This window comes from Lissotriton vulgaris, chromosome 4_1 (assembly GCF_964263255.1).
Source record: "Lissotriton vulgaris chromosome 4_1, aLisVul1.2, whole genome shotgun sequence".
Classification (NCBI taxonomy): domain Eukaryota; kingdom Metazoa; phylum Chordata; class Amphibia; order Caudata; family Salamandridae; genus Lissotriton; species Lissotriton vulgaris.
This window is the reverse complement of record NC_141691.1, coordinates 42,927,009-42,944,443: the sequence shown is the minus strand read 5'-3', so window position 1 is coordinate 42,944,443 and position 17,435 is coordinate 42,927,009. Positions and strand designations below refer to the sequence as shown.

General features: G+C 43.2%; 1 protein-coding gene across 1 annotated transcript in view; it reads left to right on the top strand.

Moving 5' to 3' along the window:
• Window positions 1-7,107: 7,107 nt before the first annotated feature.
• LOC147718316 (collagen alpha-1(XII) chain-like) overlaps window positions 7,108-17,435 on the top strand; it is a 34,111-nt gene continuing 23,783 nt past the window's right edge. The window contains exons 1-2 of the mRNA XM_086966693.1: window positions 7,108-7,197; window positions 9,110-9,301. Coding sequence (XP_086822819.1) covers window positions 7,152-7,197; window positions 9,110-9,301 — 238 coding nt within the window. The 5' untranslated portion in view covers window positions 7,108-7,151. The remainder of the gene's footprint in view (window positions 7,198-9,109; window positions 9,302-17,435) is intronic.

Sequence of the window (17,435 nt, the reverse complement as noted above, 5' to 3'; positions counted from 1 at the left end):
AGGATGTATGCACATTACACCATACCGCGTTACACTCAAGGCAGGTGTTGTATTACCCAGAATCAGACAATACAAGTTACCACCCGATGCTGTAGTGGCTTTACTGAAAATCATTGAAGAGCTCATTGCCCAAGGAGTGGTCGTCGAAACCGACTCCAATATCTGTAATTCACCCATCATTCCGATTCTTAAACGTACTGATCCCAATGCCCCGCCAGTATATCGGCTGGTGATTGATCTTCGAGAATTGAATAAATGCATTATCCCACAGTATCCTGTGGTCCCCGATATATCATCTCTATTGACTGCTATTGATTCAGAAGCAACGTTCTTTACTGTAATTGATCTCAAGAACGCCTTCTTCAGCGTGCCTATTGATCCAGAGAGCCAATATCTCTTCGGATTCTGTTTAAATGGACGCAGTTTCAAATTTTCGCGCGCACCTCAAGGATTCACAGAAAGCCCCAGCATCTATAGTCAAGCACTGAAGAGACAACTAGATTGTATTCAAATGCCAGTTAACACCGCTTTACTACAATACGTCGATGATCTGCTGATCACCGCACGAAGTGAGCCCGAATGTGAAAAAGCATCACTGACAGTTTTACATTTCCTGGCCGACAAGGGACACAAGGTGTCTCCTTCGAAGCTACAATTCTGTGTTCAGCAAGTTGTGTACTTGGGTCACTTGCTGTCCAAAGTGGGGAGACAGCTCACTCCCGATCGCATTCAGTTAATTGCAAATATGCCACAACCCCAGACACAAAAGGAAGTGCGGGCCTTCATAGGCCTCACCTCGTACTGCAGACAATGGATTCCCCAGTATGCATTTCTAGCTAAACCACTCATCCAGTTAACGACACAGGAGGCAGCGACTTCGACTGCCCTCCCTTGGACTCAGGAACATACACAAGCTTTTGAAGACTTAAAGAAAGCCTTATGCCAAGCACCAGTTTTAGCAACACCATGTTACAGCAAACCGTTTACACTTTTTGTTACAGAACGTGATGGTACAGCGTTGTCTGTCCTCACTCAAGATCAAGCAGGTTCACATAAGCCTTGTGCTTATTTTTCTAGTACATTGGATTCAGTAGCCCAAGCACTCCCTGCATGCTTAAAGTCAGTAGCAGCAACAGCGTTAGCAATAAGACAAAGTGATTCAATTGTTTTAGGTCATCAGTTAACAGTTCAAGTACCACATTCTGTAGAGGTTTTGTTAAACAGAACCCAGACTCAACACTTAACTATAGCACGACTGACAGGTTATGAATTAACACTATTCCAGCCACACATAGAAATCAGACGTTGCAGCATCCTGAATCCAGCAACACTGTTACCTACAGTTATGACAGATCCAGCTCCGCATGATTGTATAGAAATAATTAATGCAGTAACTAAGCCTAGACGAGACTTAACAGATGTCCCATTGACAAATCCAGACCTGACACTTTATGTGGACGGTTCATGCATGAGAACAAGTACAGGAGAATTAGTGGCCGCGTATGCCGTGACCACTGAAACTGAAATTAAAGAAACACATCGTATTGACACACTGTCTGCTCAAGCAGCAGAGCTCATCGCTCTGACCCGAGCTTGTATTCTAGCCAAGAACAGAAATGTTAACATATACACAGATTCCCGCTATGCCTTCGGAGTTGTACACGACTTCGGAGTCCTCTGGCAAGAACGAGGTTTTCTGACTTCCCATGGGGCCAAGATACAACATGGCCCCCTCATTCAAGCACTGTTAGAAGCAATACATTTGCCCTCGGGCATATCGGTCATGAAGTGTAAGGCACATACTAAAGTCACAGATTCTGTTTCCCAGGGTAACGACCTGGCAGACCAGACAGCAAAACATACAGCACTAACTCACACCCAGATTACTGACATAACAAAAACAATAGTACCAACAAAGTGTATGGCAGTTAGAGATCCCGCCCTAGACGTAATTGATATCCAGACACATGCTACTCCAGAGGAGATAAAGAAATGGACTGAACTAGGAGGGATTCAGACAGATCAAGGTTGGGTGACGAAGGGAAAATCTATATGGTTTCTCCCCGACTCAATGGTTCAGGTCATGATAAATACAGCACATAGCCCGGCCCATCTAGGAGAGAAGGCGATGTTAGACAGTTTACAGAATCTCTGGTACAACAAACACTTACGAGCAGCAGCAAAACAGAAAGTGCGTACTTGCATGATCTGTTGTCAGTTCAATCCAGGTAAAAGCGTCCCTGTTGAGCAAGGTGGATTTCATCCTCCCGATCACCCTTTTGAAGTCCTCCAGATGGATTATATCCAGATGAATAGCTGCTGAGGATTTAAATATGTCCTTGTAATTGTTTGTGCTCTGTCCCGTTGGACCGAAGCATACCCAGTCCCAGACTACACTGCTCCGACCACTGCCAGACAGTTGGTTCGTGAATTCTTCCCACGGTACGGTTTGCCCCGTGTCGTGTATTCAGATAACGGACAGCCGTTCTCGTCCGAGTTGATGAGACAAGTTTCCCTCTTGCTAGGATATCAGTGGAAGTTCCACTGTGTCCGACATCCCGAAGCAGCTGGCCTTGTAGAAAGGCATAATCAGACACTAAAAATCCGTCTTGCCAAGATCTGTCAGGAAAAAGGAGTCGACTGGATAGTGGCCCTGCCTGTGGCCCTATTCTACATGAGAATGGTCGCCCACTCAAGATCAGGGCTATCCCCGTACGAAGTGGTCTTTGGCAGACCACCGAAAATGTGGGGGACGCCCATTCCGAAAAAGATCACTGATGTTGATTGTAACATGTTGACAGATTACCTTGCCTCCTTGATGTCTGCACTCCAATCATGTCGTTCACAGGTTGCCGCAGCCTTCCCTGACAATACCAATGTAAAGGCGCATGAGGTCCGTCCAGGGGACCTGGTACTCGTCCGGAATTTCGACCGGAAAAGTCCGCTGGAGCCCCGCTGGAAGTCTCCGAAGACCGTCCTCCTTACCACAAGGACCGCTGTGAAGATCGAGGGGAGAAAGGGGTGGGTCCACACGAGTCACATCAAACTATGCAATGAACTAAAAAACGGACTGAAACAGGACTCTGACTCGTCCACCCCCACCAAAGACTGTGTTGAAGTAAAAGACGTTACCGTCTCTAAAAGAGAAAAGACTCCCCAAGAATTATACCGAATGAAACTCCGATCTAGCAAGTCAGACAGTTTAATTGTTTAAGTCCTCCCCTAGGTGAATCGGTTAAATAGTTTCTGACATGTATCCCCTAGATCGAGATAGAGAGAGAGAGAGAGAAGAAAAGAAACGTACATACTGTAAATCACTGCGTAGTCACTGTATAGTGACGTTGTTAATAATGTTTTTTCTAAGTATTCTAATTATTATTGCCAGCATTCTGCTACCTATATATTGGCCTATTTTCAGGCGTGAACAATCTGCTTACAATGTTTCTGCTGAACACACTTTTAGTGAACTTCCTGCACATGAACTCTCTTACAGACTTGCGCTGCGCAACAATACATTCATTAGTATGTTACACCATTCCCATCAGACAAATAATGCCACCGACTGTTGGATATGTGGCCGACTCCCTCCCTACCAGAATTACAAGGGAGCTCTGCCCCTCTTTCCGTACCCATTCACTCACAATGGCTCCTGTGGAGCATGGTTTAAAATAATTAATTCCTTAGATCCTGATACTGCTGTTTTCGAGGGGGGCTGGGTTTGGGGAAACTTGAACTTAGTCCTGCTCCACGTCTGTTATCCTGATAAAGAGGGACTTCCCACTCGAATAGGAACTGATCTAGAAAATGAAGTATATGGATTAGGTAATTACACAATTAGCCTTATGATCCTTACTGTTGAATCCGAAGCTGCTCCAGTTTTGCCCCATATGTTAGTATTACCAGTCACAGGTGAATTATGTGTTAGCAAGAAAGGTTCAGTACACGTAGGTCATAGTAAATGCACTACTGTGGTCGAGTTCAGTGACCATGGTAAATCGTCCTTTAAAGCTACCAGTCATTCTTACTTTGTTTGTGGTCATACCGCATACATTAGCCTACCTCCAGATTGGGATGGTACCTGTTACATTGCATTCCTTCTGCCACCTGTTTTTCTAGCTCCCCCTGATTACCATAGAAATACGAATCTAGCACCGAATAGACCCAAAAGAGATATTCCCCTTGTCGACTACACAGAAACGGCATGGGAACAGTACACTGACTTTAATAAAGGATTCTTTTTCTTCCTAGGCCCTGTCCAAAACAGTAAATTAATACGCAGATTAACGAGAACACTTGAAGCAGTAGTACATGAAACTGCCTCCGCCTTAGGTAACTTAACAGAAGAGCAATCTGCTATGCGGGTTGTTGTCCTTCAAAATCGTCTTGTGATTGACGTCATCTTGGCAGATAGAGGTGGAGCCTGTAAGGTCATCGGGTCAAGTTGCTGTGTTTTCATTCCACAAAACGCACCATCCGTCTATCAAGCTATTACCCGTTTGCATAAAATTGCAAATCAGATACATCAGAATCCAGGCACCTGGACTTGGTCCGGTTGGTTCTGGACAACGTTAACAGCTTGGGGATGGAAGATCTTATCATTCCTAGGCATTGGCCTTGTTATAGTATTCAGTTGCTGCCTGTGCCTACAGTGTGGGCCAGCGATATGTGGACTGTGTGCCACATCCTGCATTGAGCATTCCAATTGTCTCTCAAACAGTCAAAGAAAGAAAGATGAACATATAATGTTACAAGAACAGACTGATAGATTCATGAGGATTGATATATCATGAAGGGTCCGTAGGGAACAAGGAGGGAATGAGGTAATATAAATTTTATGATCAAGTTATGTTCCCTAGCGCGTACCCCACCGACTCCATGTACGAGTTGAAGTGCATGTAACTTCCCTCCTGTACCAGCTATGAAGACGCAAATACATTTGCGTCCAACGTTAACTTGTCCTCTTTCAGACCCACCATGAATGGGTTGGATGGTCCGTTCCTAAGTATGCTATGCCAACGTCTTTTTGAAGTGTACTCCTACGTTTTTCAGCCTGGCTGAAAGTAGGCCCTGAATCTCTGCCACCGAGCCTCTTTTCTGGCTTCTGACTGCGAGGGCCCCTGCCCAAGCAGCCCCCGTACCCGTGAACTCTGACTTACTTCTAGCGCGGCCCTCCGTGCTCAGCTCAGCCTGCTGCCTGCCAAGATTGACTATAACCTTCGAGTTATCTGTTTCCCTCCCCGAAAATACATTCCAGCCTGCTAGTTTCAGTAAACATCCTTCCTCAGCTGCAGGGCTAAAGGGCCGACCTGTCTCTATGCAAGTAATTCATAGCCTCCGTTGCCATGCTTTCATGGAAGGCCCCTCGCCCCACGCTTCTCATACAGACACTCAGGCGCTTATACACGCACTCACAGCAAGTATGGAATAGCTTCTGCTCTAGAGACCTTTCTGCCCAGATAGCTTAGTTCCTAAACATCAGATATCAGATATGATAGAAGCACAAGTTGATCTGACATGCCAGACTTCTGTCTCTTTCCGTCAGTGTAAATGTCAAGCCCCCTGCACCCCGTCAATCACACGTCATGCAGCTGCGCGCGCATCCAAGCTTCCGATTTCTGCTGACATTGCAACATTCTGTTAGCACCACCCCTTGGTGCCACCCACTTGCGTCACCTATCAGTGACGTTTCTAGCACACACCTCTAGTTCACGCCTAGTTTACGCCTAGTTTACGCCTCTTGATGATGTACTAGTACCACGTGTATACTGTTATCTCGTCTTCTCTCAGCTGTTACGCCTCTTACATTGAACATTATGATGTAAATCAAGTATATAAGCTATGTATTGTCAATAAACGAGAGCGCGCTCATCTATCCCTTCTGACACCCTGTGTGGTGGTCAGAACATGATATCCTGATTCCTTTATGAGGAATAAAACCCTTAGAAACTCTTGCACCACGGACTCTGTTTTCCTTCATTCTGATTGAGTTATTATTGATTAAGTACTTATCTGCATAGAAATTAAGAGAGTAAATTAATTATTTACGTCAGGATCACAGTTGCTTGACCTCTTGCTTTGCCTTTTGGAACTTTGTATGGGACAAGTGAGTCATGTTCCCCCTGGCGGGGGTGAATTGGTGGGAATACCGTGTCACTGCGAACCGGTACCCCCCGAGCTTGTTTTCACTATTTTGACTCTGAGGAGGTGCGCCCTTCTGGTACCCGCTGCTGCCTCCCTCCTCCTGGAATGCTGCCTAGGCGCCCAAGCTGACTTCCCCTGACATTACGGCATGCTGAATGACTACACTGCTGCCCCTGTTTGCCCTGAGCGTGTGCACATTGATGAGCCGATTGAGATCGGTGCTCTCTAGCCCTCCTCCCTCCTTGAGTCTGTGGCTGACCCCCTTCCAGTCCTTCTCCGTTGATCTGCCCCTTGTGGTTTTTTGGATTGGATTTTTGTGTATCCCACCTGTTTGTGATAATGCTATCAGTGCCCGTGAACCGGGTCCTCCATCTTGGCAGTTTCAACTGATTCTCTTGCCGCTGGCCTGCTCCTTGCGTTGCCTGCTTGTCCTTTACCTGAAGTTGACCCCCCTCATGGTTCTCCTTCACCCCTCTCATCTTGTACAGTCACCGCAACACTGGATGTGGTGATTGCTGGTCCGCAGCCGGTTTGTTTTTACTTTCTCTTTGACTTTTTGGTTCCCATTAAGTTCTCTCCCACTTGTGGTCTGCCTGACCCGATCGACATTTCAACCCCTTTTTTTACTTTTCCCCTTCTCCCTTCTATGACCCATAGGATGTGTGTCTATGTTATGGTATGCCCAAGGAACTCAAGTTACTGTGTAACACTGTTTTTTTCCTATGTTATGCTAGGTTCCCGTAACGGATATCATTTGTAACTCGCTAATCTTCATATAAAGCGCTCTGATACCTCTGGGTATAGCCAGCACTATATACAACTCTGCAAATAAATAAATAAAATAAAAATAAATAAATCTTCACTGGCCCACCTTTATAAATTCCCCCATGAGGTTGTACATCAAGTACTGAAGAGCAAATAACCCTAGTAATAAATAATGCTGTTTTATTTTATTTGCAGTTGTCTCAGAGCTCCATGGCTTGAAAAGACAAGCTATAACCCTGGGAGTGATGACAGCGGTTAGCACCCTCGTAACCATCATTCTTTACCGCCTGGGTAAGCAGCAGTGAGCAGATCTTCACACACCTGACCAATCTATGGCCCTCCTCTGCTTCAGATATAGCTACAAAACAGATATTTTTGTTAGGAGCAGGCAGCATGGACTGGACGAAGGTAATGCAATTTGTAATGCAACATATGTACAAAATGGTTGCATTGCTATATGTACAATCACAGGAGGTAGTAAAATTACCTGTCTGATGAATATTAATTAGGACGGTCGTATTTTGCGACCCCCTTTATTAGCTGTGAATGCAGGGATGAAAACCCACAAGGAGCATCAGACCTCCATTCTTGTATTTGCATTTATTCTATCATTAGCTGTAAAGCCAGGGGCGAAGGCCTGCTAGGACCAGCAGACCTCATTATTGCATTTGCTTTGTGAAACTTTTGACATTAAAGGGACTGGTGCTGCTGTTACCAAAATTACATTGGAGAAGATATCGGTGAGAACAAACAGTGGAACCCTTGGCCATTGCCTGTTACCCCTGTGATCGAATGACATGACTTTCAAAGGGATAAGTGGTCCCCTCGGTACCCTTTCTCCTTTGCAAAGTAGTTACTACCTCCTGTAAGGTTTTGGTAACTGGTCAATGGTTTGTTACGGCAGTTACAGTGAGAAACTATTGTGCCTACAATACCAAACTGCATTTAGGAAGGAACACCCTTTTTACAGCCCTTCCTAATTGTGATTTGATGTGTGTCAAAACCTATGCTTTTCAAACAAATTTATGACACAGTAAATGGACATTTTGGGTGGCGAACCCGTGTGATTTTGTGAATTGTAGGTTTTGTGATTGTAAAATGGCTTTGCATATTTAACCCTAAATTGGGCTTCTGAACCATAGACTTGCAATAGAGCCTATCTGCTTTCATTATGTAAGTCCATTGTTAATTTTCAGTTTTAAAGTATTTTCGATTGGCCCTTATTGCTCTAAGAATTGGCTATGTGCTATGACTATTCTGTTCCAGATGTCTATGCATATAAATGAAGTATGTGACCTTGTTTAAGTTTTGTATCTATGAACGTGGTATGTATAGAGCACTGACATAGCTGAAAGGCAACATAGGTTCAAAGGCGAGATACAGTCATTTTGTGATTGGAGAGTCAGCTGTTTATTAATAACAAATGAGAACTGGTACTACATTACGATGTAAAGTTCTGTAAGGAGGTGGATATTTAACGCTTTCTTAAATAGAAGCACAATTGAGCAGTTCTGGTTGTTATGGGATTGTTGTTCCATTTCCTAGATGCATTGATGAGAAGGCCTGTTGCCTTGTTGTTGATTGTTCCACCTCTTTGTCTCCAGTCTGATAGTGTCCTTGCTGTAGGTCCACAGGAGATGGTGGTTACTAGCTAGACATGCAGGGACGCCGGTCGTTAAGGCTTTGAAGATGATACAGATGGATGCATTGATAGAAAAGGATTTCTGTTTTGGTCAGATTAAACTTCAGTTAGGTGCTGTACATCCCAGTCTTTACGAGGTACAAGAAGCACATTAAGAATTGGGGGCCTCATATATGAAAAGTGATGCATCGCTGCCTGAAAACAGCGATGCGTCACTTTTCATTGCGCCTTCTTGCGACATGCTGGATGCGTCATATTTACAGTATGACGTATCATTTGCAAGGAGTGTCTCAACTAGTCCAAATATAGATCCTAATTATCATGGTCATTCTCTTGTATTGTAATATCAATCGAGTCAGTCATTTCTAACACTTTACAAATGTTTACATTGATAGTGTAAAGTGCCTCTTAAGTGCTTGTTGTTATTACTGGAAGACTATGTAGACCCATTTTGGTCTTGCTGGAGAGTACCTTTGCTTCATTGCTCCTCGCACATTCTCACAGCTGTTTATTCTTCCAGTCTGTACCCACTCTGTCTCTCCTGGTCCTTCTGTCTTGCAGTAGAGCGAGAAATATTTTACAATCCCAAAGCCCGGAGCTCTGCCGATCTCCAGTCTTATGCAAAGAGCTGTGTCGGTCTACAACATGCTGTTCAAAATGATGACCAGTCATTCCAGACTTCTGTAGCCTCTCTTCTGAAAACCACTCAATGCCTCCGTCCAGCTGAAAAGAATGATATTCTATTTCAAAAAGGTATGTGATTGAAGAGTATGTGTAATGTGCGTGCATAACATGGGAAGGATGAGTGACTTTTGTGGTGTGAGGCAGGTGTGAGGCAAAATCAGTAGAGCTGTGTAATTCATGGTAAGTTAAGTACACACTCAGCACTAGAACCAACCTGTTATGCAGACGTATCATAATAAGGTATTACTTTATATCACCTTATAAAAACCATAGAAATTCACTGAAAAAAGCAAAGGTTAAATTGGATTAATACGGATCACTGAAAAAATATCGAGGGTCAAAATATCGACTGGCAAAAATATCGTGGACAAAATATCGACAGTAAAAATATCGAGTTTGTATCTACAAACAGGTAAGTGCAAAAATATCGAGTACAAAATATCGTTTACAATAATATAGTTATAAAAAATATCGACTTTGTTAAAAACAGTGTTTAATTAAATTAATATTAAAATTTAATTACTAAAATATACTTTAAAATACTTAAATTAAATTATAATAATTACATAATAAATAAACTTAATAAAAATAATTTTTTACAATCATATTTGGAAAAACACATATATATAATAACATACTATAATTAAATAAGATACTATTATATTAGCTTACAATACCAGAAGTGTAAAAAATACTATTCCCACTCCAAAGAGTAATGACGGTCACATTATCGACTTGCAAAAATATCGTTTAAAAACTGAAAACTGACCCTGAACCCTAAAAATACCCCTTTACCCAAAAACCCAAAACTGACCCTGAACCCTAAAAATACCCCTTTACCCAAAAACTGAAAACTGACCCTGAACCCTAAAAATGCCCCTTTACCCTAAAACTGAAAACTGACCCTGAACCCTAAAAATACCCCTTTACCCAAAAACCCAAAACTGACCCTGAACCCTAAAAATACCCCTTTACCCAAAAACTGAAAACTGACCCTGAACCCTAAAAATCCCCCTTTACCCATGAACTGAAAACTGACCCTGAACCCTAAAAATACCCCTTTACCCTAAAACTGAAAACTGACCCTGAACCCTAAAAATGCCCCTTTACCCAAAACCTGAAAACTGACCCTGAACCCTAAAAATGCTCCTTTACCCAAAATGTATCAATATTATTTAATTACCAATTAATTATTAATTAACAATAACAATAAAGTTAATATATTAGCACATTAGCTGTAATTATTTTAATAATTAATATTATTTTTTCCCAATTAATTACTTAAAAATAACACAAAATTATATATATTAAAAATGTACTCTAATTAATGTAATTAACTAATTACAATTAATTAATTACCAATTAATTACTAATACAAAATATGTACAAAATTATATTAATTAATTAACTAATTAATATTAAGTAATTATCAATTAATTATTAATTAAAAATATTAACAAACATATATTAATTAATTAATTATTATTAAATTACTTCCCACCCTATTCCCCTATAAACCCACAACCCGCTACAGAATTACATTACGCAATTATTATAAAAACAAAATTCATTTAATAAAATATTTTATAACATTAATACACACTTTTCACACATATTATTACATAAAAATACACTATAAAATATTATATATTATTAAAAATTCGATATTTTTGCTATCTATATATTATACAGTCGATATTACTTCACTTACCTGAAAAACGATATTTTTGTAGTCGATATTATGTCCAGTCGATATTTTGTCCAGTCTATATTTAAAACTCGATATTATGTCCAGTCGATATTTTGGAGTCGATATTTTGTCTGTACACCGATTAATACATAGGTCTTCTAGTGATATCAAAAACTAATGTTTAAAAAACACAAAAAAACACTGAAATTCACCAGATACACTTACCTGACATAAGTGTAACTTGCACCGCTGTGATGCACTGCGTATGATCACACATAATCACATCACTGTTGACATCTAAAATCTGTGGCGGGGCAAGTTATACTTATGCCCTGCGTGGACTCGGTCAGTGCAATCAAGATGTCATGCTCAGTCAGTTTGATCTGGGGAATGGTTTGCAGGATCCACAGAGTTATCTAAGTGAGGACAGTTGGAAGTTCACACCCTTGACTCTGGCATTGATTGAGATGTGAAAGGAAGGTCTGTATCATGTATGAGACCTTAATTTCTCATTTTCTGTGATGTGTTTCGGGTAGAACCCCAGATTTGTAGGCCAATTAAATGGGTTTGTGATGTGAAGGGTTCTGACTTGAGCTTGTTCAAACAGAAAAGATTGTTTTCATCCAGCAGTGATTTGATTTATGTGCATATTATGGGGACTTAGGTAGCTGCTCTGTACTCAATGTTTTAATTTAGATAGCAAATTCATAAGCCATCTGTTAATAACTGCAATTGTTTCATGAATCTGCTAAAAATGTGTAAGGCACTTCCAATGTGCGTACCTCGAATCAGATTTATCAATATTTCCCAAACACAGCAAGACAACCTGGTGTGCTGCGTTAAAGGGAGAAGGCAGAAGAGCAGCATTTATGCCAATATCTGAAGCATTCCTGCTCTCTGCCTGCACTAGTACTCAGTGGGAGTGCCGCTCCCAATCGGTGATTGTGCCTCATAAATCAAAGCAAATGCCTGTGTGCATCGAAGCACACCCCTTGGTGCATCAACTCTCCAGACTCCTGCGCCAGAATCACGGAAAGCCGCAAGGACGCGCCTCCTACCGCTGCCCCCCCCCTGCGGCGCTATGGTCGTCCCCTGGACCGTAGCTGGAAGCGCACGGTGTCCCCAGCCAGCGGAGCTCACTCACAGAGCCGCCATTCCACAGCACGGCATACCATGCCCCCTTACTTGTTATGGTTAAAAACATAGCCTGGCTAGAAAAGGATACAGTGGTCCTATAAAGCACAAGGTGATGTTTTACAAGAAGGTCAACATGTTTCTTGCCTCATTACTGTTGAAAAAGTAAGACAATTCATTAGTACCAATGTCCTAATCTACTCTTGTGTGGGTCGGTGACAAGTGTCTGTGAGTTATGCCGTGCCCTTCAAAAGATCAGTCTAGGATACAGAATTCCTTAAGGATAAAATCTGAACTAAAAAGGAAGATAAAGAAAAAAAAATAAACAGAACAAACAGTAGCATGCTGTGCATTGCAGACAGCTGCATGCTCAGGTCGTCGTCATCCCTATATTACAGGTGTGGAGCGCCCTGCTTTAAGAATGATTTATAAAAATATACCGCACACCAACAAGACAGACACTTAACAGTCAGCGGAAGCTCAAAGGTATGGCATGGGGACAGAAGTGGAGGCAAAGGCCACTGTCCCAACTAAGAATGTTTGCCAAGTTTGGGAACATTGCACTCTAAGAATAAATGGCAGAGCAGAGCCGTTTCCAGTGCCCTGTGGCAATAATATGGAAAGAATCAAATGGTTGAGACCATCAGAAACAGGAAATGCTAGCAGGAGCAGTCCATTGGAGCCAGTCCTGGTAGGGAGGGCGGGTCGGGCCTGTATACTCACGTTGTGCTGCAAGCACATCTAGCAGTCGACTTACCCCTCATTCTGCCAACTCGAAAGTGACCTGAGAGGCGAAAGAGTGGTCATTTAAAAGCATTTGCAGATTGACCGATGCAGAGCAGGTATGTGAGAGGTTGCGTAGATAGATAACTGCATCGTTGATAGAACAACATCCAGCAGGCGCCATCTTGGAAGTGGCATGTAGTTAAATATAATGATGGGAGAGTCTCTTCTGAATGTAATAACATTGTGGGGAGGGGATGGGTGGGTCTAGGATGGCATGACAAACAGGGGGGCCCAAAGTTGATATGCCTGCAGGAGGTGGGCCTGATATCATATTGGCAGGTCGTACTGTAACAGGCGCCATATATATAGTGGCTAGCTAAGCTAGTGAGTGCCCACGAAAAACCCTTACCATAAAGTAGGACTCTGAGGGGGCGTTCGGTGGCGGATGCCATGTGGGTGGTGGCATTGGCTAGCCCATACTGCTGAGAATACGATATAAAAAGTGTGACCAGGGTTATAATGATAACAGCAGGCAGAGTGACAAACGTGTATGAGTGAGCAGCCCAAAGTCAAGTGACAATCACATACAGTGGACCCATGTCACAGTGTGCAGGGGGGTTTACACTGGGGGCAATACTGCCCTTAGTGGTGAGAGGGCTAAAGAAGACAAATGTCCCTGTACTGCACAGTTGGGAGCTTAGGCTGGCAATAGGCAATAGAGGTTAACACACACAACAACCAGCCCAAAGGGATACCCCGTTGGCTAGCCTCTATGAATATGTAGGTGAGGGTAGGGGCACAGTAGAAACCCCCTATGTGGTGAGGTAAGGGAAGGGTTCAAATGGTTATCTAACCCCAAAGGATATTATCTTTAAGAGAAAACAGGCTTTGCAACAAGGTTTTTACCACTTTGTACCTTTACCACACATTTTTTACCAAACATTTTTTAGAACCCATACGCTCTTGCAACATATGTCTTTGCCACGCATTTAAGGTAAGTTCGAGGTTTTGGGGCTCTCCGCCACAAATACATTATTGATATATGCTGGTGCTGGGCTAAGATTTAAATAAAGATAAATTTGCACCAACTTTGGGTCTTGCTGGTTCCTGTACTGCTGATCGGCTGAACTTGCTGCATTGGTAAATTTACGGGAGCGCCACGTACCTCGTATTCCAGCTGGGAAAGCTTCCCCGGCTTTTTGCGAGACCCCTCCACGCTTTGGGCAAGCTGCGGCAAGAAGCCACGTTCCTCTCAGGAAATTTCCAAAACTCCGTGTTCGGAGACGCTGCCACGCCCCAGGGTACAGCGGATCTGCTTGCTGGCCGTGTCTTGAGGGAAAACCGGAAGTGGTTCGGAGGCTTCAGACCAGCGTCGGTTGGTCCGGAAATCCTGAGCTCACCGAGCGAGTACCAGGAGCGGCTGCTTCATCGGACTGCAACATCCCCTGTGTGGAGTTCCGGAATCGTCTCCCTGCTGCACTGCCGGTAGGAAGGTTTTGGAGTGTACTTGTTTAATAACCTTGCCCACGGTAGCACTATGTCCGTAGACACGTTAAGGGGGCACATGGAGGCGTCCAAGGGCATGTTTACGGACCCCCCGGCTGGGGTGTCCACTACACATCCCAGTTTAAATGCTGCACCTGAACAGATCTCTGGAATTAAAGAACGTTTTAAACGTCTAGAAAAGTGTAGCAAAAGCGAACAATCTAAGTGGTGGGAGAACACATCGCTGTCAGGTTATCTGGAGGTGGGGCGCGTACCAAGGGGTTTGCGCATTCTATTAGCCCCCTCGTACGAAAAACCTGACCCCCAGATGCTAGCGGATTGGGCGCAATGTAACCTGGAGAATTCCAAACGCCTGATGGGCATTCTAATCCAGTATGCCGAAAGCGATAGGGTCAAACTGTTAGAGGAAATAGACACAATCAACGCAGAAATCGATAAATTTCCTCCCTCTGCTGAAATAACAAAATACAGAGACGAAATGACAGTTAGGCTCAAACGCGAGGAAGATATCATCAAGAAGAGAAAGGCATACAAGTTCCAGCGTGACAGACTGGATTATGAGAACGGCCAGATCTTCACGTTCGCTAAACGATATGACAAAATCAAACAGCGACATGGAAAGGAAGCTTTGAATAATGCTCCCACCACAAGTTCCAACACGGGTGCATCTTTAACATCAAGACAGACTGAAATATCCTCAGTTTCAGGGGACAGTTCACAATATGAGAGTGAGTCTGACTCAGAGATTAGGCGTCAACAAATGTTGGGGTTTCACAAGTTCACTCCAGCACAAGAGATGGAAATGGTCCAACAGGACCGAAAACTCACTCTACGTTCTGGAGCACAGGCATCCGCCGCCAGCGCAACAACAGGAAACGCGCAGAAAGGCGGGCCAGCAACAAACGCCGCAAACGCAAGTGGCAGGCCAAAGAAGCAGCGCACCAGAAAACAGTGGAAGAAACCACAAGTAGCTCAGCCTCAACAATAGCTACTATAGAGGTTTCTCATCCTGACTCCCAAGCTGTCATCAATTTATCGGACACGATTCTGACCCCTAAGGAAAATTCAATATTATCGTTGGGCTTATCATACAGTCCCAAAGGAGATTTTGACTATGCAACCACGAAGATCGATGTATTTAAGTTTGTTCGTAAACTTAAACTACGCAAACATTTTGCATCACATACTGGATCAAATCTCAATTCTGTGGACACAAGTGAAGTAACTGCTCCTATAATGAATGCATCGAGTAGTGAGTGTGATACTACCGTGTTAGGAGCAGCCTTGACACAAGAATTCCTGGAACTCCAGCAGGAGGAATTGGGTCCAAACACTGAGAGTCAGACAGCGTTGGGCGGTGAACCATTACCAACGGCCTGTTCAACTAACTTCAAAACAAAATCCAAATTTTGTCCCCTGATGTTAAAAGACAATATAGATATATTTCATGATCGGGTCACCTCACAGCTGAAGGAGCTACAGATCAAAACTGCTAACCGAACCAAACGCTACGACCATAGAGACAAAGAATACCACACTTTGATCAAGAAGCTAAGAGCAAATAAGAATTTGGTGATCAGACAATCTGATAAAGGGGGCAACGTGGTCTTATGGCCACGTAGAATGTACTTGGAGGAAGCCCACAAACAACTCAACGATAGAGAATGCTATCGCCACATTTCTATGCAAGAGGCTCTAAAGGCAAGGAATGACACCTACCTCAAACTATCTGCCTGGAGAAGCAAGGGCTTATTCACAATGGATGAGTACAAGTTTCTCAAAAAAGATTACCCGGTCATGCCGGTGATCTATTTCATCCCTAAAGTACACAAGAACTTACATCAACCCCCTGGCAGGCCTATAATATCTGCTTGCAATAGCCTGCTGGAGAATATGAGTAGATATATTGATTTTTTCTTACAGGACTATGTAAGAGGCCTGCCATCTTTCATTCTGGACACCAGTGACTTATTGAGAAAGATTCAAGATTTCATATGGAGCCCCAATTATGTTCTGGTATCTATGGATGTAACATCGCTTTATACCAGCATATTCCACATTGATGGCTTGAGGGCGATACAACATTTTCTGGGGAAAAGAGACACTTGTTTCCAGGATCATTCTAAAATGTTGTTGGATATGATCAATATCTGTCTTGAGAATAATGTTTTTCTGTTTGCTAACCAGCTTTTCCTACAGACCAGGGGCGTGGCAATGGGGGCCTGCTTCTCTCCCAGTTACGCCTGTCTACACATGGGGTACTGGGAGGAGCAGGTCCTGATGAAACAATTTGCTGCCGTTATGAACACCAAAGTAAAACTCTGGTTAAGATATATAGACGACCTGGTTTTTGTATGGGATGGGACTGAGGCAGGGGCTATGCAATTCATAGAAGAATTGAATAACAACAATCTGAATATACAATTTACAAGCACCCTTAGCAAACAGTCCATCGTGTTTTTGGATGTGGAGATCTTTGTCCATGAAAGTAGCCTTCAAACAAGTTTATATCGTAAGCCCACAGCAGGGAATACACTGCTACACCCTGAGAGTCACCATTGAACACATCTGATACGTAGCATCCCATATGGGGAGATGCTTCGTATTCGGAGAATTTGTAGCAGTGATCATGAATGCCGGCTGGCACAATCCCTCTGTAGGGCCCGATTTATTGAACGTGGCGACAAAATAGAAACCATAGATAATGCAACCAAGAGAGCTAATAAGGTTGATAGACTCACACTCCTGGGCTCAGGTAGTGCTCAATCTAAAACCATAGGCGCAAATTCATGTGAAGAGACCAGACTGATTATGGCATACAACAACCAGCATAAAAGTATCCATAAAATAGTCAAAGACAACTGGTTCTTAGTCTCCAGTGATCCGGTTATCGGACCTCTCTTGAGTAAACATCCCAGCATTACCTATCGCAAAGCCCGTTCTATGAAGGACAGTCTTGTCTCTAGCAGCCCCGAGGTGGTCTCTGGTTCATGGCTTAGTGAGAGCAAAGGCTTTTTACGGTGTTCTACCTGTAAAGCCTGTAGACATGGCATCAGTAAAACGGAGGTTATTACCCCTTTATCGCCCTTTCCAATTAAAATCAAACAAAAATTAAACTGCAAATCAGAGTTTGTAGTTTACGTTCTG